Genomic DNA, 27928 nt, shown 5'->3' on the forward strand with positions numbered 1-27928 from the left:
CCCCCCGTACCCCCCAAAATTTTAGGATATTATAAACACTAACTGGAGCTGAAGAAACACACTGGTTGAAAATCACTATACTGAAAGAAGTAAGTACATAATAAGCACTAAGTAATGGTAGCTTTTATGGTTGCCTGGGGCACAAGAGGATTCATTCATATAACCAACAAAGGCTGTGGAGCACCTACTATGTGCCAGGCACTGAGTATACAGCAGTAACCAAAACAGACTCAGTCCCTGTCCTGCTGGAAATGACATTACAGTGATTTGAACCCAGGTTTCCTTGTCTCCAAGACCTGTTGCTTGTTAAACCAGGGATTGCAACCTCAAACGCCTAAAGGGGTCACAATGTTAAAAATAAATGAATTGTGTCGGATACCAGCTGGCTGTTCTCCAAACCGGTTCTCCTCCACATTTCCCAGGTAGGTGTGGGCAAGTGACGGAGCCACATTAAACCAAGGAATGTGGCCAGACTGAGGCATAGTCCTTCCGGACCTTTCCCCCTTCTATCTGCTGGATGCAGACAAGCACAGCAGACTTGGAAGCCAATACATGACTGAAGTGGATCAATGTGGTCAATCATCTAATTGTTTTGGAAGAACCTGGAAATTCTGATTTTTATGGAAAAGCTCCTGCCCTAGTTGGTTTGGCTCCATGGATAGAGCGTCGGCCTGCGGACTAAAGGGCCCAGGGTTCGATTCTGGTCAAAGGCCCATGCCCCAGCAGCGGGCTCGATCCCCAGTGTGGGGCGTGCAGGAGGCAGCCGATCAATGATTCTCGCTCATCATTGATGTTTCTATCTCTCTCTCCCTCTCCTTTCCTCTCTGAATTCAATAAAAATATGTTAAAAAAAGAAAAGCTTCTGACTTTTCAACGATTTTTATTTCTATTTGACAAGTGTCTAATTTTTGAAAACACATCTGTGGACAGAAGTCATTCCTCTGAGCTGTGACCCCTGACCTCTTAATCCAGTGACTGACACAACAGTAGCTGTTTCATACATGTTAGTCCTCTTATTCAGAAGTTAACATATCCACAAACTAGGACAAATCTCCAATGAAACGTAGGAGAAGAATCTGGCAAAATTTTTCTCTTGCTACATCCCCAGGGAAATTAAAAGAATAAATTAATTGTGCTATTTTTATAGGAAAAGACACTGACCCTCTATCAGTGGGACACTTGGAACTCCATGTCTAAGGAGAGAGCTACACCGTCAATGTTCCCTCGCTCTGTCTCCCAGGGCCAACACCACCCTTCATGAGGGCTGGCCAGGGTTAGGGACATAGTCCTATCAGGCAGAGGGATGGGGAACATCGACAGAATTGTAATACACCAAAGCCAAGACTCCCAGGCCCCTTCCCAGCTGTGCAAGGGAAAACAGCCCAACCAGATGGGCCTTGAGACCTGTGAAGGCGTCTGACAGGCTGGCAGAGGTGGTAGTCCCAAGACTACCTTGGCTTTTAGCATAATTACATGAACTGAGAGTGGCCTTGTGGTCATAAGTAAAAGCCTCCAATCAAGACAAATAGTGTACAGTCAACTGAAAGTGGTCTAACCGGCCACCACGTGGACTTCTTCGCATCTCTAGCTCGGTCTGTAAGATGGAACCGATGCCCCTCCAGAAAATGAGGTCTGACATCTTACAACTGGTGAACGGGTTAATCACATGTCACAAGTGAGACCTTATAGGCAAAGGAAAGTGCAGTGTTTTAGAAAGCATCTCTATGTGCCTACTAGACTGCACACTTGGGACGACATGCCTCAAGGTACTCCAGGCTGTGTGTGCCTAACCTCCACCCTCTCTTCCTTGAAATCTTATTCCCTCCCAACTAATTATTAATTCGCGTAATTGACTGGCCTATTAAACCCAAACTTCAAACTCCTTGAAGACATCCTGCACTTGCTGCGTCAGCTGTCTTGCATCCAGTCCGTGGATGGACAGGATCACATTGGCGCTGAGCCAACCATGCACATCTCTTCCCCACTCCGTGGTCAATGCCGGTAGCTTGAAATCGGCCATGGTGGGCGTATTTATACCATGGAAATTGGCCAATACTATAAATCAGGCTGCATTGTTTTTCACAGAGCCAGCTTACCAGCACACAAACCTGTTCTGTGCTGCTGTGAGAGAGGAGACAAATTTGGGAGAACGTGCCCTCGCCACACCACCTCATTTAAAACCACTCTCTACTGTCCTGGCTGTTTTTTCTCAGTGGTTAGAGTGGTCAGGCTGTGGACCCAAGGGTCGCAGGTTCAATTCCCACTCAAGGGCACACACCTGGGTTGTAGGTTCAATCCCTGGCCCTGAGTGTGGGAGGCAACCAATCTATGTCTCTCTCACATCCATGTTTCTCTCTCTCCTTCCTTCCCCGCCCCCCCTCTCCTTCTCCTCCTCCTCCCCCCTTCCACTCTCTCTAAAAATCAATAAGGAAAAAATATCCTCAGGTGAGAATTTCAAAAATAAAATAAAGCTGCCCTCTACTAAAGGCCATGGTTGAAGGGAAATCATTTTTGTGCCACATGACCCTTCTCCTCTGGCCTCTGCTGATCAGATGAGGGAAAGACTCCTCACTCCACTGGCCAGACTATGGCAGCCTAATCTTCCCTCCTGGGAAATACAGAACTGGGACCAACACAGAACTGGATGGTGCTGAAAAGTCTTGCCAGCCCTGACCAGAGTCGCTCAGCACCAAAGTGTCAGCCAAGCACCAAAGGGTCAAGAGTTCAATTTCAGGTAGAGGGCACATATCTGGGTTGCAGGTTCACTTCCCACTCATGGTCAGGGCCCGTGAAGGAGGCAACCATTCAATCTGTCTCTCTCACATCAAAGTTTCTCCCTCTCTCTCTATCTATCTCTCTCTCTCTCTGTCTCTCTCTGTCTTTGTCTCTCCCCATCCCGCCCTCCTTTCTACTCTCTCTGAAAAGCAATAGAAAAAATATCCGCTGGTGATGATTTCAAAAAGCAAAAAGAAAAGGCGTGCCACCCTGGCTGCAGCAAGCACCACAACAAGCAAAAGCCCCATGTAAGGTCTAGTTATGGGGAACCCAGACGTTAGAGAGAAGTCTGCAGAAAAAGACAAGGATGGAGCCAGCCTGCAGCAAAAGAGAGAGGCAAGAGGCCACCAGATCTGAGACACACCAGTAACCCCGGCCTCTTACGGCTAAAGCAGGTTATGGGCTGTGGAATCAAATTTCCGGGGTCAAATCCCACCTCTGACACGTTAACGTGTGACACTGGATCAGCGACTGTTAAATTACTCTGTGCCTCAGTTCCCTCATCTGAAACATGGGGTCATAACAGAACCTACTTCATAGGGTTGTCATGAAAATCAAATGAGCTGGCACAAGTAGTAACTGCTCAAAAATGTTAGCTATGATTTCTCTCAATTAATTAGTGTCCGCATGGCCCAGTTATATTTCATTCCTACACTGAATATGTCACATGCGATCCCCCTGTGGCCTTAGGCCCCATACGTGAGCTAGTTTTTTTACTTGAGTAGCTCAGTCATCTGTCTCCTGAATCACAGAATAATGTGAAAATCCCTGGACCACTGTGTGACCTTTAGCAAATTACTTCCTCAACCTTCTCTTAGGAGTGAGTTGAGATTCAAATAAGGAAAGAGAGTGAAAACTTCAACAACTATGAAGTGCTATAGCAAACCCTGGGGATTAGCATCCCTGTAGGGGAAAGTAATCATATTACATTAGCCATGAAAATTGAAAAACATTTATTTAAAATGCTATCTTTACTGTTGGACTAGAGACAAGAAATTCTCCACCCCACTGGAAAAAAAAAAAAGTTTTCGCTTCTGTAGGATTCGCCAGGTTGATTTGTGTGTTCATCTCCAGTGCTAATAGGATGACAACAGGCCGAAACCTGTTTGGCTCAGTGGATGGAGTGTCGGCTTACGGACTGAAAGGTCCCAGGTTCGATTCCGGTCAAGCGCATGTACCTGGGCTGCAGGCACATTCCCAGTAGGGGATGTGCAGGAGGCAGCTGATCGATGTTTCTCTCTCATCGATGTTTCTAACTCTCTATCTCTTTCCCTTCCTCTCTGTGAAAAATCAATAAAATATATTTTAAAAAAAAAAAAAGATGATAACAGGAGACTGCCAAGGACAGCTCTACACTGCTGATTTTTTAACATACTGGTACTTCCATCCAGTTTAATTATATTCAAAATAATGCTCAGAATCCAGATCCTCCTATTCTGTTCAAAACAAAGACTCATTATTTGACAATGTCTGTAGGTTTAGAGATATTTTTGCTCAGCTCTTTCCAACAAGGATTTATAAGCTGTGCTATTAATTTCAATGCATTTTCTTCTCTGGCTTCAGAGCTTTCTTCAGCTTTCCTTGGTTCACTCTTTGACCTTTGGCAACTAGAAAGGCAAGTGGCTGAGAAGCAGCATTCATTAGCAAGGTCGGAGGCAGAGGGGTAGGTCTGGGAGTCCTGGTTTCATTCTGACACTTACTTCCATATTTCACATCAAAAGAGTAAAGTTAGAAATATTCGAGACCTTCCTATTTCCTGGTACTGCATAAATACCAAAGCCATTTTGTGTTTCTGACATCAGGAGATTTTAAATCTAAGAAAATACTTAACATATATAAATCCCTTCTCGTGGTTAGGACGCATTAGGCAGTCTGCCTGAGTGGACACAGGGCAGGTGCTGCAGTGACCTTGGGCTAAATGCTTGAGGCGGCCACTTGACCTTATTTACATCTACATTAGTTAGTTTCAACACATCGTTTAGCCCCATCCTGGCTGGTATTTAAGAGGGTCCACGATTTTTCTTAAACATCTGTAGGAGTATTTCTCAGGGAAGGAAGCCCAGCTGTAGAAAAAGGAGGAGCGATGGCCTTAAGGAGATATTTTAACTCTGTAGGTTTGAATTTGATCTGTGGTTTTAAAACAGTCTTCTTATATAAGAAAGGCTTTTTTATGTTTCGGAGAGAAGTTCAGATTCTCTTATGACAAAATGTACTCAGCATGGAAAGAGGGCCATAACACAGTGTTGAGTGAAAAAAGCAAGGTACTACATATTGTACCCTTTCACTGTTTAAAAAAAAACTAAGTGGACATATATGTACCCTTTCCAGTGTTGCTCAGTGGTAGAGCACTGATCTACACACAAAAGGGTCTTGGGTTTGACTCCTAGTCAAGGGCACGTATGTACCTTGGTTGCAAGTTCAATCCGGGCCCTGGTAGGGGCACGTTTGGGAGGCAACCAATTGACATGTCTGTCTCACATTGATCTCTCTCTCTCTCTCTCTCCTCACCCCCACCCCAAGCCCCTGCCCCTTCCACTCTCTAAAAATCAATGGAAAAAAATACCCTCAGGCAAGGATTAACAACAATAAATGATGTGTATATAAATATTTGTATGAAAAAGGTCTGGTAGGACCCATCATACTTGCTTGACAGCACAACTCTAGGGAAAAGCAATGGAGCCAACAAGGCCTTTGACATTTTACTGTATATGCTGTGTAGTATCCTATATAATAAAAGGCCAGCGACCATAAGTGTAACGACCGGAACAACTATTCAACCCGTGGCTATGAGGTGCACTGACCACCTCTTGGTCCCTCCCTCCCCCCACCAGCCCTCAGGCTCCAATCACAGCATGGCAAATGGGGGAACCACGGGGCACTGGGGGGTGGCAGCGGGGCAGGACTGGGGGCTGGCGAGCGGGCAGAAGACGGCCCTGATCCCAGTCTAGGCCTAGGGACCCTACCCACGCATGATGTCGTGCGCTAGGCCTCCAGTTTAATTTTAATTAAGTACATATTACTTTTATAATTTTTTAAAAAGCCAATGAAGATTAAAGATAAGCCAATATTTACATGGGCTTCAAGTTGGAACCATGTCAGCAAAATATGGGAAAACTGTTCCCTTTTCAGAATGAGAGTACTTGACTGGGCTCGCCATTAATGGAGGAAGAGGTAAGAAATGCAGTTGGTATAACCTACCAAAACATCTGCTTAGAACTCATAAACACACAGCCAAGGAAATGGGGAAAGGGAAGATCTTGAGGCTCTGATGCATGGATGACAAAACTAACACCCTGAAGAGTGAAGTGACTTGATAAACAACAACCAGCCAGGGAAGACCTGTTTTCTGAATGTATCCAAGGCAATTTCCCCTCATCCAAGCTTTTCTCCTCGGCCTGAAACCAACCCTTGTCAAAATGTCTAGGAAGTATCCACTGGCAACCCTGAGAATGATGAAATGTACTAAAAAGTACCTGATCCTTTTTATTTCACTAAGAAATCCTTGAGCGATCTTCAATCTCATCTATAAAAGCATAGGCCTAAAAGGAGAAGTAAAACTAATTCTAAACGAACACTTCCACGAAACAGTAAAGAGAACTTCCCCGCTATTTTTTGAGACCAGCATTACCATTATTAGAAAACATTTCTGAAAAAGCAAAGCTACAAACCAATATCTTTCATGAACATAAGATGTTAAAAATTCCTAACAAACAGATTAGAAAATCAGACCCAGCTGGAACATGCATCATGACTACACAGACATGTATCCCAGGAATGCAAGGTTGGTTCAACACTCTAAAATCAACTGCATTTTAAAGACAAAAAACAAAACAAAAAAAAACTCGTGATTATTTCGAGAGAGACAACATTTGACAAAATTCAATACCCACTCATGATAAAAATTCACAGCAAACTAGATATTGAAGAGAATTTCCTCAACCTGACAAAAGGACCTCTACAAAAACGAAACTAGTCTGGTCAAGACAGCAGTAGGTAAATCTGGTACTCACATCCTCCCACAACCGCATCAAAATTACAGCTAAACTACAGAACCACCATCATTCAGCACCACATGAAATCTAGCTGAACAGAAGTCCTATCACTAAGGATATACAGAAGCCACATCGAGACTGGCAAGGACAGAGGCATGGGCAGCACCACACCCACATGTGGTGGGTAAAAATCGGGAGGGCTATCTCGGCTGCTGCAGAGGTCACCCCTTGAGGAGCGAGAAATCGCAGAGCCCCACACCAGACACCCCAACCCAAGGTTCCAGTGCTAGGAAGAGAAGTCCCCAGAAGTTCTGGCTGTAAAAACCCGCAGAGAGTGTGGCTCAGTGAGACAGAGGCTGCTGGAGTCACAGAAGTTCCTCTTAAAGGGCCCACACACAGACTTACTTGGACTTGCTCCCTCTGAGCTCTAATGCTGGGCAGCAGCTTGAAAGGTGCCAGGGACATACTGGGAGAAACTGAATTGTCTGGCTTTGGGGCAAGAGTTGGAGAGGCAGCTTTCTCCCAGACAAAAGTGCTGGCAGAGGCCACTGTCCCTTTTTGAGCCCTTCCCAACAGACCCACAGGCAGGCAGGCACCATCAACCCGTCTAACACTGTGCGCCCACCCTGATGATTCCCTGAAACCCTGACCACCCAATTTGCAGGCCCACCCACGCCTCTTCCAGCGGCTTTTCCATACAAAGGGCCCGTCTTGGCTCATGCTTCAGACTTTCCTAAAATCTCTCAAAGCTTCACATATGCTGAAAACTATACAACATTGGTGAAAGAAAAGAAAGACTACCTAAATACAATAGAGAATGATATGTTCATGGATCAAAAAAATTCAATATTATTGCCCTAACCGGTTTGGCTCAGTGGATAGAGCATCAGCCTGTGGACTGAAGGGTCCCAGGTTCAATTCCGGTCAAGGGCATGTACCTTGGTTGCGGGCACGTCCCCAGTTAGGGGGTGTGCAAAAGGCAGCTGATTGATGTTTCTCTCTCATCAATGTTTCTAACTCTCTATCCCTCTCCCTTCCTCTCTGTAAAAAAATCAATAAATATTTTTTTTAATTCAATATTGTTAAGATATCAATCTTCTCCAATTGACCTAGATTCAATAAAATTCCAATCAAAATTCCAGTAAGTTTTGTGGGGTTTTTTGTAGAAAGACTGACAGGGAGACACTAAGATCTATATGGAAAAACATAAGAACTAGAATATCCAAAAAGATTTTGAAAATAAAGAAAAAAGGAGGATTCGCACTACCAGATTTCAAGAGTTACTATAAAGCTAGAGCAGTAGAACTCAATCCAGGGCAATTTGCCCCCCCTCCCTCTCCACCCAGGTGACATTTAGCAATATCTAGAGACATCTGGGTTGTTACAACTGGGGAGGGTCAAAGTTACTCCCATCTACTAAGCAGAGACCAGGAATGCTGCTAACCATCCTACAACACACAAAACAGTCCCCAACAAAAGGAATTATCCAGCCCCAATGTCAACAGTACCGAGGTTAAGAAACTGAGCTAGAGAAAGGGACGGGAAGTGACAGAAATGTTCTCTATCTGGATTGTGGTGGTGGATCCATGACTGTACGATTCTGTCAAAACTCATCATGCAGCATACCTAAAAAGGGTGAATTTTACTGTATGTAAATTACACCTTAATAAACTTTACCTTCAAAAAGAAAAAAACTGGTGGCTCATGGGTGTGTTCTCTCTGTAGAACATGACATTTCAAAAATCTGAATTCGTTGGGGACGTTTGACAACAAGATTTCAAATAAAGATCCCGCCTTTCTTAAGAAGTAAGCATGCTGGCACCCTGAGCCCCATTCTCTTGCAGGCTGCAGCTGAGTGGTGACAACCTCTTTAGCCAAGGCAGGTACCTGCTGTCTTGCCACATTCCCTCACTCAACCCAATTCACAGAGGTACGTTACCAACCTGCCACTCCCCAGTGAATAAGGGGTTCCTGTCCTGGGCTATAGGCAGCTTGAGGGAAGGAGCTGAGCAAGCTTGTTCTCCACAAATCTCCTGTATCTAATGAAAAGGTTGGCCTGGCATATGCCAGGTGATTGATAAATATTGCCAGATAAGTATGACCCCTTTGCCACCTTCCCACCAGCGACAATAACTGACATTCACAACACTCCGATTGCTACCTGCTCCTTTGGTCCTAGAGTCCCCAAAGTCACCACCCAAGGCAGTCATCCCGAGACCTAGAATAATGTGTCCCTCTGTGTGTTTAGAAATCCCTTGTAATATGTTGTCAAGCAATAAAAATGTTTCAGGGTATTCCACTATTCATTTTTGTCCAGAGAAGAGTAGAGTTGTTTAAAAAAAAAGAAAAGAAAAAGAAGAAAGGAAAACCACAATAAGGGTCTGAAGTTTAATGAAAATGAAAAACGGAAGGGTGCACATTCATTCTGAATATTCTCAGATCATATTCTAGTAATTTAAGACTTGAGATAAGTAAGCTGAGAAATTCTGTTTGCCATTCGAATTTCAGTTTCTCCCACAGTGATGTTCAGTTTTAAGGAAGGCTGTGGGGCAGGGAGGGGATATTTTGACTTCTGCTTGATGTCAATATTAAAAATACAATATATCAGTTTCCCAAATCTTTACTTGGTGTGTGGTGTGAGGAAGGAAAGAGAATCAAGGTTTGGGACATCTTGCAAATATTTCGAAGCACTAATAATTAATATTGAGAGTAAAAATTATAAGGATATTTTACTGGGTTGTCTACATCTGAGGGAAAAAACAAATTAAACTCTCTTTTTTAAAATATATATATATATATGTATATATAATTAATTTCAGAGAGAGGAAGAGAGGGATGGAAACATCAATGATGAGAGAGAATCATTGATCTGCTGCCTCCCACATGCCCCCCATTCAGGATCGAGCCTGTGGTCCCCGTCCCCCCCCCCCCCCCGCATGTGCCCTGATGGGGAATCAAACATGACCTCCTGGTTCATGGGTTGACGCTCAACCACTGAGCAACACCAGCCCAATAAACACTTGTTATGTACATCATTAATGTTAAAAAGTGAGAAAGTATAATAATTTATAATAAACATAATTTAATTATATCCCATCATACCCCTCTCTTGACCCACCTCCCCTATTACTCTGCTTTCCTTTGTAGATAAAAGACTTTAAGTAAGGTGGGGTTATTTTTCTGTCTCTTGAGTTCTCTTCTTCCTTTCTCTCTTGAACTCATTGTAGTAAGACTTTTTCTTACCGCCATCCAACCTACATTTACTCTCACTTGCTATTCAAAGTGGGGTCAATGAACCGTGGCATCATCACCCCAGGCTTGCTAGAAATGCAGAACCGTGGGCCTTATTGCATGCAGATCTACTGAATCAGCATCTGCAGGTTAAGAGGATCTTCAAGTGATTTACATGCACAGTAAAGTCCGGAAAGCACTGGGCTAGTTCCTAGGTCCCACGAGAATGGGAGCTGGTTTCCATTCATTATTGTAACTTCAGAAAGCCGAGGCACTCAAGATACACTGAATGAATGAATGAATGAATGAATGAATGACAAATGAACAAATGAACAGATGTGCTGTGCACCTGTTTCAAACGGACTCCCCGCTGATGATGTGTGCAAGGCTGGAGAGGGGCAAGAAAGACATCCAAAGTCAAAACTACCTCCCCTATATATTGTGCTAAATTAGAGATTCCCTGGTATCAGCACATCCTTCTTTCAAAATGCAAATATATTCCCCAAATAAAGCAGTCCTTCACAACTTACTGTGGATTACTTAAATGAGATAAAAATTCTCACATCTAACAGAATCAGCCAAACAGAGGGAACAGGAATGAAGGAAAGCTGAAAACGTAGTAAGTGCCTACTCTGTGCTGGCCATTGTAGCAGGCCAGAGGGAAACAAAGATAAATCAAGAACTTACAAGGTGGTGGGAGAAGCAGAGGACCCTGCAGGGGAAGACCAAGAGGGTGACGTGCCTGCCAGGAGAGCTCGGGAAAGCCCCAAGACGGTAAAAGTGTCTTGAGTAGTCCTCCCTTTAGCAACCCGTGTTCTGGCCACAAAGAACCCTTTCTTTCCTTTTCCTCTGCCTGAAATGTTACCATCATCTGCCAACACCTACTCATCCGTCAAAGCCCCCACTCTCCCCGAATTCACTGTCCCTCATTTTATTAGATCTGATCACACATATCAGAGTTCAAGGGCACATATCACCCTCTCCATGAGGGGCTTCTACAAGCTACCATATCCTTACTCACCTCTGTATCCCCTGCCCCAGCACAGCACCGGGGCACAGTATCTGTTTGGTCAGTTTCCGCCACTTTAGAAGAACACGAGCACTCACTGAGCATTTAGTATGCACCAAGCACTGTTTTAAACACTTTAGATGTAGTAATTCATTGAATCCTCACCACAACCCCATTAGATTGGAGCTCTTATTATCCCCATTTTACATATCAGGAAACTGAGGGCCTTCACATAAAGGAATGAGCACTGTACCTGCACCTATGGGCAGACGGTACATGTTGACTGACATGGAGTGGATGGGTGACCAGCAGTTGAGAAGATGAGGAAGTCAAATTTGAACTTGACTCTTGTGTCTGGAGCCCCAGAGGGCAGAGGAAAATAGAGGGTGTCAGCGCCTGCTGCTGTAAAGAACCTTCTTTCCCACACCAACCTGAAACGTCCGAAACAGAAGTGACCGCCTGGGAGCAAGGGCTCTGTGGAGATGGAAGTCAGGTGAGCACTGAGGGAGGACACTCCAGGCAGCAAAGAAAGGAAAGGGAAGGAAGCCCGATTCTTCAGCAACATTCAAGCAGAAGAACTTGTGGCGGAGCGGGTGGGCTGCGAACGTGCTGCAGGGGCCGCAGGACGCGAAAGCTCTGAACAACTGCTACAGCATTTTCCAGAAACAATCTATTTCTACCCATTTTTCAACAGAGGTAAACGTCTAGCTTAGACAACCAGGAACCGCAGTGATGCAAGTGACAAGCCTGTAGCAAGCTGGCACCTGCAGCAGGATCTTAACGTGACGGGTTTGGTTTCTCGTGCTACTCAGCATCGACCATATTCTGTCGAGAGTGGCAGCACCAACCTGCAGTTACCCCTCAGGAATATTTCAAAACCGGGTGGTTGGTTGAAAGCCAAAGGTCCCGGAGAAGTGTCAACCATTCTTCTCCTGCCTCCCTCCTGACACTGCTTCTTCACAAGAGCCCCCTGGGACACCCTGCATTAGGTCCAGGACTCGCCCACCCTGCCTCCAGTGGAAATCAGAGAACAAACGAAAGCGGGTCGGAGGCGAGGCAGGGGGCCCAGGGTCGAACTCGCCCACTGAGAGAGAAACAAGTCGTGAAACTGAATCGGGGGCGAACACGCTGGGAACCCGTAGAGCCCAGCGGTCGACTCTGGATCCACACTCAGGTGAGCTGGACCGCCGGGAATTGTTCCTCAGGGTGACAGCACAAAGAGCACCCCAAAAGTACAGAGGAAGCAACAAGTCACTCCAGCGAGAGGGGGAGAAACAGGACTTCCGGGAACAACATCAACTTTAGTGATTTTTACCGTCACTTTCATCATCTTTCCTAGTGATCCCCATACTGAGGGGAAAAGGGAAAAGGAGACCCCAGCGAAAACCGAAAGCCGTGGATGGGAAGTCCCCTGAGTCTGGCAGCCCGAAAGAAGAGGCAAGTTCGGGTCACAGAGGTTCAGAAGGTCAACGTACAGAGGCCGGAAGGGAGATCAGAAACGCAAAGCCAATCAGCGGGCATCCCCTGACATCAGGCCGAAGAGGAACAATGCACAATCCAACTTTCACACCTTACAGACGGTTGGACAGTATCTGCATGCAAACAACAGCATCCAAAAGTTAGCGTCTCGTGACCTGACAGGTTACAAAACTATCAAGGATCTGCTTCCTTTCCAATAAGAGCTCAGGGTGGTTCTGAGCCAATGAACACCAAGTGATTTACATGTGTCTGCCTCAGGACTTACCTTTTAACCATGACACCAAATTCACGCATTGAAAACTGCTAGAAGAGGCACATAAATTGCGGGTTAAAATTCTCCAGGGGCTTTTCTCGGGTCTCTGGCACACAGCCAAAGACGACCAAACTCTGTAGCCACTCTAATCAGGACAGAAAATTTCTGGGCAGTCGGTCACTTGCACACATAGACACCTCATGTCAGTGACATCTCTTTAAATGAAGCAAAGCAAAACGGGCTTTGAATTAAGCTGTTGAGGGTAAGAAATATTTTTAACCTGAAAGAGGCTTATCTAAAAGGGTGAGTTCCTTCATCATTTAATCTAATTTGGGGAAAGGGGTACCCTTCCCGGGCGTTGGGGGGAGTAGTAAATAGTCCTCATTAGTCCTTGCTAAAAATCACAAAACCATAGGATCATATTAGCTGAAGTGGGAACTATATTCCTTGATAAACGGAATGTACCAAGAGCCAAGAATTTCACCACAAACAAAAGCCTGCCCTTCACAAGTGCCATAGTAATCATTCTTATTTCAAAGACACTTGCTGACTGCACAGTGTACATTTAAAGCACATCAGCAGAATAATCCTCCCCGAACGGTAGTTACAACAGATTTCTCAAAATCTTCCAAGGATTACAGAAACCTATTCCCTGAGGATTCCTGGGATTCTGAGAGCCACGCGTGACTGTGAACTAACCTCCTGTACACAGTGGATTCCATGTACTCGGTCAGTGCCTGGACCCCTCTGTAACATGCAAGCAATTATTGTAGGTACCTCGCTCCCCAAAAGATAAGGCCGCTCCTGTCAACACAGGGGAAACTATTCGGGAAGCCCACATGGTAACTGCCTTCAACTCTGACCATTTCAGGCAGTTAAAACAAAGCGGACACCCAACAGGGGGCCCAAAATATAGCGGACGTCCCCACCCTGAGATATGTCCTACGAAAACACTCCCCTTTAAGATGTGCTAAGCACACCAGGCCTTTATCTAAACGAAGCGTGCCGGCGGGACCACAGGGCAGGACCTGCAACTTGTCCAGGAAGCAGGTCCGAAAGCACCTCTTTTTACTTCCCCGCCCAGCCGCGCTTTCCCGGGAGACACGGCTCTGAGTCCCGCCCGCTGTGGCAGCAGCCAAGGGCGGAGGAAATCCCAGCGCCGGGGCCGCGCAGACCTCTCCCTCCACGGCCGCCGCGCCAGGTGCCAGCCCTTTAGGGCGGCCGGGCCCTCGCGGAGACCTCCCCGAGCGCGCAGCGGGCGCCGAGTGCTTACCCGGGTGCGCCCGGCCGTGCGCGGGCAGGGCCGCCAGCAGCAGGAGTCCCAGCAGCAGCGGCGGCGGCGCGTCCAGGGACCCGGCGGTCCGGGCACCCCGCGCGCGCCCGGAGCCTCTCACGCCCGGGCAGCACGCGACTCCCGCGCCGGCCGCACCGAGCCCGCGCGCCCCGGGCCGGCCCCTGCGCTTCCTCGCCGCCGGCCCAGCTTCCCTTGGGTCCTGGGGCTTCGCCTCCTGCCGAGCCATGGGGACGCTTCACACATCCAGGCCGCCGCCTCGCTCCGCACCGCGCCCGGGAGCCCAGCCTTCGGCGCCCTGGTCCTCACCGGGCATCTCCGGCCATGGCCCGGGCGCCGGGGGGCGGGAGCGCCGGGCGGCGCCACTTGCTCGCTCGTCCTGCCGCGCCGGGGCGGGCTCCGGGAGGCGGCTTCACCCGCGCCGGGGCCGGGGCCGCATGGAGCCGCGGTGGGAGCGCGCCGGGGTTCCCACGGTGCGGTCGCCGCGCGGGGCCGGAGGATGGGACGGACGCCGCCCGGGGGCCCCCCTCCCCGGCAGCTCCTACTGGCTGAGGGGGCGAGGCTTCCAAGAGCGGGGGCTGGCGGCCGCGGGGCGCACGAGGGACCCTCCTTCCCACCGCCCGCGCCGGCCTCTGCGCCCCGCTCTCCTCGCCCTCTGGCTCGTGCAGGCTCGGGTTGGGCTCCGGCTCCCGGGCGGACGGCGCTACTGCAGCTCAGAGCGGCGCTTCATTGACAAAGAAAGCACGTAGCCACCGGACCCGGCGAGGCAGGCGAGGCCGGCGCGCGCGCGCATCCCCGCGCGAAACCCCTGCGCGTCCCCCGCTCTCGCGCGCCCCGCTGGCCGCGGGCGGGGAAGGGGACCGTGGGGGCCGGAAAGGGAGTGGGGAGTGGGCTTCCCTCCCCCTCATTTCCCCGCCCGCCCCCCATCTAGATAGAGGAGAAGAGATGGGCAGGAGAGGACTTCCGGTCCCGAAAAGGGAGGTGAATGGTCCTCGTCCCAGTGCTGAAGAGGCTGAAAGCTCTGCAACCAGGATTTCTGAAAGCCCTTTGCTGGGGGGAGGGCGCGCTTTGTGCTGTTTGTTCCCTACTTCTCCCGGGAGCCAGTGAGCACCTGCGTGCCCGGTTCGCCTCTGAGCAACTGCAGCAGTTGTGTCCTCGTTGCAATAACATGCTGGGTTAAACACATGATATAAATATTGTGCACTGCACGATGGCGAGACCAGGAGAAAGCCTTCTCCGAAACGTGGCTTTCCTCAAGTAGAACTAAGCAGGCTACCCAGTGGGACAAAAGGCCCCAGAGGCAGCCGAAGGGCCCCTTGCTCTTCCCTCCTCAGGTAGATGGCCATAAGGAAGTCACCCAGTTCTTCAGCGCTTCCTACATCTCTAGTCAATAAATACTGAATGTCCACTGCTTGCCAGCTGAGCCCAGGGGATCAAAAACTCACGCCCCTGACCTGATGAAGTTCAACTTTATTCAGTCAATAATATTATTGGCTGCCTATTGTGTGTCAGACACTGAGGACAACAGCCATAAACAAAACCCCTGCCCTCCAACTGCTGATATTCTAGTGCAGATGATACCGGCATGAAACAATAGATAATATGTCAGTAGTGATCAATGCTTTGGAGGAAAAAGAACGAAAATCCAGGGGGCAATGTTTTCGTGTTAGATAGATAGGGTTGAAGGAAAGCCTCACCGAGAAGGTGACATTTGAGCAAAGACCTCAAGAAGGTGAAGGAGGAAGCTGGGCAGAAAGAACATTCCAGATAAAGGAGACAGCAAGGGCAAAACCCAAAGGCGGAGCATGCCTGGTGTGCGCAAGGCCCAGCAGTGCAGGAAAGAAGTAACACCATAGTTCATGGAAGACACACATCTTTTACATGTTAACTTTTCAGAAGTCAGGTGTGTCTTATAATGCATCTAAGGCTTACTGAAATTTAGTCATGCCTTGTTGGGTTATTAATTAAGCTTGCTGTTCAATGGAATTAGTTCTGCCGTTTCTAAGAAACTTACAGTCCAGACAAGGCAATAAAACAACTCAAAAAGTCCGTTTGAGACATTCATGAGAAAGCCAGTCCATGGCCATGATTCAGGCAACATCATGAGACAGGAGGAAAGGTCCTGGCAGCGGTCTGCGATCCCAGGCACAGGGGGCGAGGGTGATGGTGGCAGGCTGTCGGGGCAAAGTGGCACTGAAATAGGGCAAGGTTTGGAGCAGCTTAGGTGTTGAGAAGCAGAGAGCGCTGAGAGAGAAGAGTGCTGGGCAAAGGGGTGGGGAGACAGTCAGGAAAAGGCATGTGTGGGGCCCGTGGCTGCTTGTTTGAAGCCTAGAACTCTTATTAGAGAGAATTGGGAGGGAAAGAAGAGAAGGAATGTTGGGACCCACTTGGGGAAGGCTTTGGATGTATTTGGGCTTTTTCCCCAAAGGGAAGGGGCGGGAGAGGGGAGGGAAGGCGTACCAGGCTTGGTTGGTAGCAGCTGAGGACACAAAGGTGGGTGTGATCAGAGGAAATATAAGCCCTTTAGTGTCACAGCCTTCCTTCACCTCACCTCTTAGCTGCACTTAGACCATGGGGTGGTGATAGGTATTGATAGGACAAGGTGAGCGAGCCCCAGTCAGGAAGCTGGAGGTGCTGTCTGGATTCATATGGCAAAGACAGAATGTCCCTGGCCTAAGACACAGAAAGATCCAGAAGGGGAAAGGGCTGCAACACAAGGGAGTCTGAGGTTGCACCACGGCTGTGTACTTTATGAGCGGTTGAGCAGTGGCTCTCAACCTTCCCAATGCCGCGACCCTTTAATACAGTTCCTCATGTTGTGGTGACCCCCAATTTCATTGTTACAAATTGAACATAATTAAAGCCTAGTGATTAATCACAAAAGCAATATGTAATTATATATGTGCTTTCCCATGGTCTTAGGCGACCTCCGTGAAAGGGTCGTTCGACCCCCAAAGGGGTCGCGACCCACAGGTTGAGAACCGCTGGGTTAGAGTGAGTGGAGAGAGATTTTTGGAGCAACTCCCATGGAGCTGAGAAAAAGCAAATGTGTATCTTAGAAAGGTTTCTTCTGTGTGGCAAATGGGATCTTCCCTTCAACATGATTTCCCAGACTTAGACAAGATATAAATGACTTTCAGTGATTTGGGTTGTTACACTGGTGTTTCATTTAATTTTTCTCCCTGATGATACTGGCCTCAAGGTCAGACATAGTGAGGGGGGCAGACACATACAACAGCCACTGAGAGGGACCATGTGGTGAGTACGCAGTAGAGGGTGTGCAGATGGCCCGTCAACGTGGACAAGTGGGTGAGGGGGGCTATTTCTGCCGGGAGCAGGATGAGAGGTGAGGAAGGAAGGTAACATTTAAAGTTGGAGTTTACTAGGCTCAGCAAATGGCAAGGTAAAAAGGCATGGACGTTTGGGGCATTTTGCAAGGAAGGGTGAGGTGTCTGGGGAGAGTGGCACAGAAGGGACTTGGGGAGACTCTGCTTCAAGGCTGGAGACTTAAGTTGGAGGCAGATGTGCAGAGGCTGAGTTTGTGCCTAACCCTCATTCAATAGGAACAACTCTGGAAGCATTTCTACTGGAGCAGGAAGCTTAATGAGACAGCTCCTGGTCCTTGATTACGGAGTCTGCGTACAATCTGAAACCTGACTACTTCCATTTAAATTCAGGCTCTACCATTTGCTAGCTGTATAACTTTGCAAAAATCACAGATTCTCTCTCTCTCTCTCTCTCTCTCTCTCTCTCTCTCTCTCTCTCTCTCTCTCTCTCTCTCTCTCATCTATAACACGAAATGATGAGTACCCACCTCCCTGGGTTGCTTTAAGGATTGAGTAGATACATGTCAAGCTTTTAGAAGTATACTTGACACATAGTAAGTGCTCAATCTTATCCTATATAATAAAGAGCTAATATGCAAATGGTTGTCACACCCTTGTGCCCTTGTGCCCTCACACCAGGGCCGGGGGACCTGAGGCTTCACTTCCCACCCTGTGGGGCTTGACAAGGGTGGGGCCAACCGGGTCTGGGTCTCACGCGATTATGAGGTGCGCGCGCGTGGGTCGGTGTGGACTTGACTCTGGGTCCCGCGGTGTGCCCCAGACCCTGACAATGAGGGAGATTTTCATATACATTTTACTAATTTTCTTTCATCTCTGACACTTCTCTTATAAAGGGCAAATAGCAATATTAAAATATTTCCTCTAATTCCCTTTAATGTGCATGAATTCCATGCACTAGGCCACTAGTATCTTTATAAAGCATGGTGCCCCTAAAGTGCCATGGTATATATTTCAGACATCTTAGATTCCTTAAAAAAAAAAAAAATTTTTTTTAAAGAGGCAGAAATTTAAAATAAGACTCTAAACATGGTTGTCCTTGCTTTCGGTGCCCCTGAGAAAACACTTCACAATGTTATATGGAGCTTGCACTGGGCCCTTCCTGCATCTCACTGCCGGGACCCAGAGAGGACTGCTTCCCGTAGTATTGTGGGTGTGCTGCAGGCAGGACCCACTCTGGAGCACAGGGAAATGCAGTTGAATTTATCATGCCAGGGGGCAGCAGGGAGCTGTGTGGGACCACTTTACAGCAGAGTGAGTGGCGTGATCAAATGTGGGTTTGGGACCAACCAAAGGACTTGTATAGCATGCATCTGAGCATAACCAATGGACACAGACACTAGGGGGATGAGGGCATGTGGTAGGGGGTGGGAGCGGCCGGGGAGAGGTCAATGGGAGGAAAAGGAAACTCATGTAATACTTTAAACACTAAAGAATTTAAATTTTAAAAAATGTGGGTTTGGGGAAGATCATTCTGGCTACCTCATAGAATAGACTAGAAGAGAGATGAGACTAGAAAGAGGAGGCCCACTGCAGGTTGTTGCAGAATTATAGGTCACCTTGATTTCCCTTTCCCTTGTTTCCCAACCTATTTTCCTAAAAAAGCTTCCCAAACTCACATCAAGGCCCAGCTCAACAAGGTGGTGCCAGCACCCATTAGGACCAGCCCTGAGTGCCCAGGTGGGCAAGGCTGATCTCAGTTCTTGCTGTGGCCCCTACAGCAGCCTACGGATGAATTGCTTGTTGATTTGAACTGGTCTTTTTTTTTTTTAATACATATTTGTATTGATTTCAGAGAGGAAGGGAAAGGGAGAGAGATAGAAACATCAATGAGAGAGAATCAGATTGGCTGCCTCCTGCAGGCCCCACACTGGGGATCAAGCCTGCATCCCAGGCATGTGCCCTCACTGGGAATCTAACTGTGACCTCCTGGTTCATAGGTTGAAGCTCAACCACGGAGCCACGCAGCTGGGCTGAACTGGTCTTTTGTTGGTGACGTTTCAACTCCCCAGGTACTGGCTAAATAGTCTCCAAATCCTCCAGTGGGAGAAGGCCATTCTTTAACCGTCAAGGACTAGTTTGTCTTAGCATTTCTGTTGCTTCTGGGGCTCATGTAATAACAGAGCAGGGATTCCACCCAGGCCTTGGAACTATGGTACCAACTCTTGGCCTTCAAGTTCCAACTTAGCTGTGTTAAGCTCTTTCCTCGGGCTCTGTAGGGTGGGCATCAGGATTGGCCGTTGAAAATCTCAGTGACGCCGAGGCCGGTTTGGCTCAGTGGATGGAGCGTCGGCCTGCGGACTGAAGGGTCCCAGGTTCGATTCCGGTCAAGGGCATGTATCTGGGTTGCGGGCACATCCCCGGTGGGGGATGTGCAGGAGGCGGCTGGTCGATGTTTCTCTCTCATCGATGTTTCTGACTCTCTATCTCTCTCCCTTCCTCTCTGTAAAAAATCAATAAAATATATTAAAAAAAAAAGAAAATCTCAGTGACTTGCAGCCTGGGTTTCAGTCCTAACTTTATCACCTAATGACCTTGGGGAAAATTTTAATCTCTCAGTACTTCTCTTTCAGAAAATCGGAGATATCTATCAAAGATATTAAATAAAAACTTATGTCCAAATACTTGCATAAAAACATGTGTAGCAGCATTATTCACAATAGCCAAAAGGGAAAACCTAAATGTCCATCAACTGGTGAATGGATAAACAAAATGTATTACAACAGCATACTATTCATCAATAAAGAGGAACAAAGCTCTAGAAAATGAAGAAAAATCATTACAATAAAATTTTTAAAAAGGAACCAAGTTCTGAAACATGCTACAACACGATGAACCTTGAAAGCATTATGCTAAATGAAAGAAGCCAGTCACAAAAGGCCAAATATTATCTGATTCCACCAATATGAAATGTCCAAACAAGGCAAACTCAAAAAGACAGAAAGTAGCATTAATGGCTGCCCATGGCTGGGGGAGGTAAAATGGGGAGTAACTGACTGCAAGTGGACACAAGGTTTGTTTTTAGGGTCATAGAAATGTTCTAACATTAGACTGCGGCGATGGATATCTAACTCTGTAAGTATACTAAAACTCATTGAATTGTATACTTAAAACTAGTTAATTTTATGTTATGTAAAACTTATCTCAATACAGCTGTTAAAAAAAAACTGAGCCTGGCATAAAGTGCTCAATACATTTTTGATGTTATATAGGCTTCTTAAGCACATAAAGGGAAAGATATTTATATTTAAAATTTCTTTATAGAGTTCTATTATTTTTGAAAGGTCTGTAAGAAGTATAATATAAACAACACATTCTATCAAGGATATTAGCTCACTAGCAATAAATGCTACCGCTCCAACCAACCAATGCCCCTATTCATTGGCCAAAACACTTCTGTTTTATTAGGAAGTCCAATTAAGTGCATCTTCAGACCAGATGAAACTATCACCCAATTAGGGGCATAATAGGAGGAGGAGGGGGGGGAGGGGAGGGGGAGGGAGAGGGGGAGAGGGAGGAGGGGGAGGGGTTGGAGAGGGGAGGGGGAGGAGGAGAAATTGAGGACATTCAGCTCTTGAATGGGGGTGAATGAGGATGCCATGAAGCAAGATCTGGGCATATAGAAAAAAGATGTTTTGGGGGAAAACAAGAGTTAGTAAGGACACCCAGGTAGAGATGTCCATTAGCCAAGTTTCACAAATTTTAATGTGTATATGAATTTGTGGATCTTGTTGAAAGTAAGATTCTGATTAAGTCCCAGGTCACCCGAGAGTCTGCATTTCTGAAAAACTACTAAGTGATGCTGATCCTGATCGATAGACCACACTTGGAGCAAAAGACATTAGGTCATTGAAGACAGGCTTATATCTTATCTCAATAAATGAAATTTTAAATAATCAAATCCCTTTGTTTCCATTCTTCACTTCCTGTAGGAAGAGCGTTCTTCCCCAACCATCGCTGTCTGATTTGCACTGTCTTCCCAATTATTCTCCCCCCCCCCCCCCATTGACATTAGGCTTGGCTGTGTGGCTTATTTTTGGCTAATGGAATGTGATGGTAGTGACTGAGTGCCAGGTCCATTCATAAGCTTTAGGAACCATTGCAAGGTCCAACTCTGCATCTTTTACCTCTTCCATTAGGAGAACAAGTCCAATATTTATTCAGCCCAGATATAAAAATGAAGAAAACCCATGGACCACACATGGTCTTTGGCCAGGAACAGAGCTGCCACCAACCTGGGACCGACATGTGACAAGAGCAAGAGATAAGGTTGTTGTTTTAGCTACTGAAACTGCGGGGGGCCGGGGGGGGGGGGGGTCATCAAAAGCTGACTAATAAATTCTCTCAGCTATTAATGAAATAAGGCTAAGTAGGAAATAGAAGAGCTAAAATAAATGTGTATTTTAGAAGTTATTAGATTTCCTAATATATCCTCTTTATGGATACCAAGAATATATAGAATGAGGTTGCAGGCTTACAGTAAACCTTGAGATTCTCTGAATCCAAGTTATCAGAATTTTAAGAGAATATCAGCCTTGGAATGACAGTTCTGGCTCAGCCTTTCTTCCTGTGAACTTGAACGAGTCACGGCCCCTCTGCTGTCCACATAAATGAGGAAAGTGAAGTATTAAGTGCTTTATGGGGTTCTGTAGTGATTTGCTGAATCTGGCTTGTATCAGCGTATTAGAGTCAATTGTTAAATTTTCAGGAATTATGTGAACCAGTTGTTAAACACTAATAATTGAAAATAGAATTACATTAACATATTGTATTAAAAACAAAAGTAATAAGTACAACAAGCCCTTGCTTTATGTGATTCCGATCTGCACAGGTTTTAGTTAAAATGACATCAGTCTGCAACAATGTGGTTCAAATGTTAGTTACCACAGTATATGTATTTTACCACGAGTGAGTGCATGAAGGACAAACTTTGCCATTGGCTCTTCAGTCCATAAATCACTATATCAATAATAAATGCACTTCATGATCAGTGACCAATCACATCACTTCTTTCAAAGATGACCATTGGTGGTGATCAATTGCCGCTCACATGTTCTTCAGTTCATGCACATAAGTTTCCTTTGCTGGACAGGAAATGATCCCTACATTTTTTGGACTATGTGGCAAGTCTACATGGCAGTGGAAGAATGGATGGATGAATGCCTTCTGTTGATTCTATGATAAACCAACTACATCTAAGCAGTTCTTTAAGAATTCACTGAGGCTTGAAATCCTTTCTCACTTTTTCAAAATCTACTTACAAAAGTTAGAAAAATTTCACATTACATTATCAATTTTCATGGGACATGGTCCACACTGCCGCTATTTCTACTTTATTGTCTTTTAAGTTTTTATAGGACCAAACTTGAAAGAAAAATTACTAGAGAACTATTTCTCCCCCTGCTGGTCATACTATAATATAGCAATACTGTCAAAACTGAAAGAAAACTCAAAGGATAAACTATTCCAGCAAACTGGCTATCCAAAAAATAACTTTGGCATGCAGATGCACACAAAGGAATACTATACAGCAATGAGGATAAACAAACCACAACTACACACAACATGGGTGTATCTTACAAATAAAATGTTGAACAAAAGAAGCCAGACACCACAGTGCATACATATATGTTATGCTTCACTTAAAAGTTTACTGAGATATCAAGAATATATATTCTCCCTGGTGTGTGCTAGAGTGCTCCCCCCGCAACAAAACATTCCTACTGATGCTGCTTCTCAAATTAGATCCTTGAAGTGTGAGGTGGTATTTGAGAATATAACCCAAATTCACCTACTATAACCACATTCTTTTGAAGTCTCATGTTTTATATCTTAAAATTTCATGTGAACTCCCTAATTTTCCTCCACGCACACTTAACAGAAATATTTACCTCAAACAAATTTAAGAAAATAATATTTCAATGAAATGGACCATGGGTCCCGCGTGGCTGCAGTGCTCAGACTTCAGTTTTAAAAGAACCAGCGAAGCTGGGGCATGGTGACTGGGACAAAGAGGTAAAGGGATTAAGAAGTACTTACAGAACAGTCACAGGGGTGTAAAGTGCAGAATTGGAAATACAGTCATTAATATGTGATAGCTTTGTAAGGTGCCAGTTAGTAACTGGAAACATCAAGGGGAACACTGTGTAAAGTATATGATTGTCCAACCTTTAAGGTGTGTACCTGAAACCAATACAAAATACTGAAAGTAAACTGTAATTGAAAAATAAAAAGAACTAGTGGAAAGTAAACTAGTTAAACAGCCTGGTTCATATCCCAGATTCACCACTCACTAGCCATGTGACTTTGGGAAACTTACCTAATTATTTTGACCTATTTCCTCATTTCTATAATGAAGATAATAATACCTATCTCACACAAATGGTTTTGAGAATTAACTGAGAGAAGTTAGGTTCTAAATGCTACTAGCCAATCCCTTCCCTACCCTATAAGTAGTCCTGGGTTGGAAAAAAAGTCAACAAGCTGTTTGCTGCAATATATATATTTTAATTAAAAGTGAATCGACAGTAATACACCATAAATTCTTATTTTGACACTCACCAAAATAGTCACCTGGAAAACCCGCTTTTTGTGACAAAGTACAGAAGGCTTGGTCACATTTAAATCACTGAGAACTAGAGAGAAATACTATCGCAAACCGTAATAGACATTACATCCATAAAAATTTTCCCAGTCCTTATTGTAATATTGCACAGTGCAATTGCTACATGGCAAACTAGTGTAGCATAGAAAAGCAAAAACAAACAAACCAAAGAAAGAAAGCCACAAGTCTAAGATTGTTAAACAGTTAACAGTTCAAACTTAGTAATCAAATCTATCATTGGTTCATTAAAACAAATCCTCCTACACCTTGCAGTGTATGATTTAACTTTTACTTAACGCAAACAAAGTTTAAAATAAGTAGTAGAGATTTTTAAAATGAAAAGGCTTTGCTACTACAGTAACATACTTAAACACCCTGAAGAAAAAAGTAAACTAAATATCAGGATATTTGATAAAAAATAATTTGTAAATTAAAATAGTATGCAAATATGCAACTTGAAATTCATGCAGTGTTTTATTTAAGAAAGTATTAAAAAACCAAGAAAACTGGTAAAAATGGCTTCAATGAAGGTATAAATCCAAACCTTTTTGTCAATATGCTTTAGGCTTTAACAGGATTTTAACATTTTTCATTTTTAAACACATAAAAAGCCCATGATTAGAATCAGTTCAGAGTGATGTACTTAACTGGGGTATGCCTTTATCAAGCATTACTATTATATTATGAAAACATTGAAGTTTATCATTTACTGTCCACTTAACAAGACCATCGTAGTCTTGGAACTGAAAAACAGAAAATAGGACATTTCAGGGTAGTGAAAATGGCCCTGAATAAAAAGCAAACTGCGCCAGTTTTGTACCTGCTGTGGTACAAACATCAGTCGATCCTTTGCACCTGTTTCTGGTGCATCCGCTGCCAGCACTGATTCTTTTCCAAGAAGTGAACAGATACCAGTAATCTGCTAGACCATATAAATAAAATTAGAAGGCTGTGGAGGACAACGACGTTTACTTAAATAGTGACTCCATAAATTTGCCATCTGTAAATAATCTTTTAAATTAATCTTAGGCTACTCTTTTTTATGTGTAATATATACATATTTCTATTTATATAAAATGCATAGAATTGATTACTAAAAACACTGAAACTTGTGGGGAAAATTAAGTCCTTCATTTTCAGTGTGACTAAAAATGTACTGCTGGTTTTTATTTTATGATCTAATACTGTAAATTTTAAAATCAATTTCAGGCACATTTATTTCACTGATTATTAAATAAAACACTGCTTGTGTTAATGGAGTAAAGAAAAGTTTGTCCATCATTAGCTTATTGTCAACACTGTACTAGAGCTGTACTAGTGGTATGCAATCCATTTATCAAAGAAATGCTATAAATCCAAAACATTTGGAGAGCTTTACACTCAAATGCTTTGTACTGTTTATTCCAGTAAATGCTGTAAGATTATATTCCAGATTTTTAAGGAAAAAAAGTTAAGTCAAGCCTGCAAGATACAGCTTTCTCAAGTGTCTACAATGCCAGTATGAAAATAAAAAATTAAGTTACATTGATACATCCAAGTTTTTATATGCAGTGATGAGCACAAACATTAATAGATAAAATACTGATGCAATTAACACACCCAAAATAACATATGCAATTATTTTCCATCATTTACAATACAGTAGTTACAATGACACTCCAAACAGAAAAGCAAAGTAAAAAATCAAAACCTCAACTTCTATTTCATGTAATTAGACTTATACAGAAATTAGAAGGCTAAGTAACAACTAGTTAATCACCTAATTTCACAGCTATCTGAAGTGGCAATCGTTATATAGCAGCTTATCTATGATACATTCAAGATAAATGATACAATTTATTACTTGCCCATAAGCTAAAACACAGCCTGTTTAATACCTTTCCTTACATTCCACCTCTACACTACAATATACTTGAGGTCTATGCAAAAAGTAGCTACCTTTTATATAGGAAATGGATGATTAAGTCTTTGGTGCTGTAAAGCAACTTCATTTAAACATCACCACCATCACCAAAAAAACGAAAGAGAGAGTAAGAAAGGAAAAACCCAAGACACACTTCCTAGGAAGAAATGCATGTAATTTCTGTCCCTGACGGAATGTATTAAAAATAAGCAAACACCACCAACAAGCAAACAAGTACTACAATGTAAAAATACTTTTTAAAAAAACCAAAACCCTCACATGCATAAATGAAAAATTGCACACAAAGAACTCACATCTTTTCAAGCTTCAACAGTAAATATTTTGCTACTACTTATTAAATACTGCATGGTTTTCCCAAGCTAAGATGAAACCACATCATGAATCAATGAGCAATTTGCATTTTCTTTCATTATCTACTCAAAGTCATGCCTACTGCACCTCTAAATATTTTATTAAATCCAATTATACAGCAAACACTCCCAAAATAAACTTAGATTGTATAGCAGTTTTACTTAACTGTATATAAAATGCTGTGTTGTGACAGATATCAACTATCCATTAGATACTGAATCAGTTTTTCTTAAGCACTACTAAATGCTTGCTTTTCTTGAAGCTAGATCATTCTGAAAATTCAGACAGCAGAATTCAGCTATAGCGAACATGCTGCCCTCTTAGTAAGGAAAAAACAGCTACAACCTGAAATCATACCACACACAACCAAAAATGAACATTACTCTATCAAAAGAAAACTAAAGAGTAGGTCTGACTTTTAAGTGCTGCAGTCCTCAACATTTATATATAGGTAATAACATTAACAACCTCAAATATTTAAGGCACTATGTGTGGGAACGGTTTACAATGCAGCTGAGATTATTAGAACAACATTTAAGAGCAAAGTCGAGGCAACATTTTGCCCATGCAAAGACACATGCAAATGTAAGGAACAATAGCTCAATTTCTTAGGTAAGTGACCCCACATTTATACACTAAGACACAGATAATACAATTCACTGGTATGCTGTAATTTTGACATATGTGCATCTGTTGCTCTAAGTCTGTACACAGAATGGCTTCCCAAATGTGGACGTGTCTTGCACTAGTTAGAAGGCAATTTTATAAAAAATAGCAGGAGCAAAACTGGACTTCTGCTCCCATAAGTCACCTGTCTAGAGTTACTACATAAGAAGATAACATGACCAAAGACAAGTTATACCAAATGTGCAAAACACATTAAAAGTGAGTTTGTTTTTTTTAAAGCTCAAAGTTGTTTAAATTGCACCCAAGTCTACATGATTCAAAAATAAGTTTCTTGTGCCATGGCTAATATTTATTAAATACCATGTTTTTATTTTTAATCAAATGTTTCTATCATTGAGCTTCTTCAATATACTCCTTTTGAGTTTTCACATATATGGATACTGGCTGAGTTTTGTTGGACTCAATGGAAATCCAGTATATGCAGGTGATGCTGCAATGTAAGAATGTGGTGGGAAGATTGGTTTGTACTGAGTCTGATGAATAGTTGGGGATGGTAACAGGCGGGGATTTATGCCCACTGGGACCTGGTGAACTATGCCACTAGGATGGGATATACTGTAAGTTGGATGCTGTAACATAGGTCTTGAGGTACATGGAGAGGCTAAGAGGTGGGCCACTGGTGCAGCACTAGTGAGGGTAGCTGATGATGGGTATGGAAGTAAGGTAGGCTGTCCTCCAAGGTGTGTACTTCCAGCCAGATGAGCATGCACAGCTGTGTGATTGGGACTTCCATGAGAAAGAGTGAATGGATTACTGGTAACACTAGTAGGGATATAAGCTTGCTGTCTTCGATGTCCGAAGTTTCCATTCCATTCTTGATGCCCAGATCCGAAGTGCTGAACCTATCCAAAACAAACAAGCCAACAAAACACACTAAATGCATATTTATAAGTTAAAAAAGAAAAGGATAAGGGAAATTACAATAGACTGTGACTAATATCTCATAGAGGATCTCTCAGATCTTAGAGTGTACTAAGTATAAATCAAG

At 44.3% G+C, this 27928-nt stretch overlaps 2 protein-coding genes across 6 annotated transcripts in view; both read right to left on the reverse strand.

Moving 5' to 3' along the window:
* The window catches only part of KIAA1549L (KIAA1549 like), a 214817-nt gene extending 200042 nt beyond the window's left edge, over window positions 1-14775 (reverse strand). For all 3 annotated transcript variants that reach the window (XM_059709757.1, XM_059709756.1, XM_059709754.1), the window contains exon 1: window positions 14013-14775. In XM_059709757.1, coding sequence (XP_059565740.1) covers window positions 14013-14259 — 247 coding nt within the window. In that variant the 5' untranslated portion in view covers window positions 14260-14775. The remainder of the gene's footprint in view (window positions 1-14012) is intronic.
* Window positions 14776-23860: 9085 nt separating this feature from the next.
* HIPK3 (homeodomain interacting protein kinase 3) overlaps window positions 23861-27928 on the reverse strand; it is a 69749-nt gene continuing 65681 nt past the window's right edge. For all 3 annotated transcript variants that reach the window (XM_059709742.1, XM_059709741.1, XM_059709740.1), the window contains one exon: window positions 23861-27782. In XM_059709742.1, the coding sequence (XP_059565725.1) occupies window positions 27306-27782 (477 nt within the window). In that variant the 3' untranslated portion in view covers window positions 23861-27305. The remainder of the gene's footprint in view (window positions 27783-27928) is intronic.

This window comes from Myotis daubentonii, chromosome 9, assembly GCF_963259705.1.
Source record: "Myotis daubentonii chromosome 9, mMyoDau2.1, whole genome shotgun sequence".
Lineage (NCBI taxonomy): Eukaryota > Metazoa > Chordata > Mammalia > Chiroptera > Vespertilionidae > Myotis > Myotis daubentonii.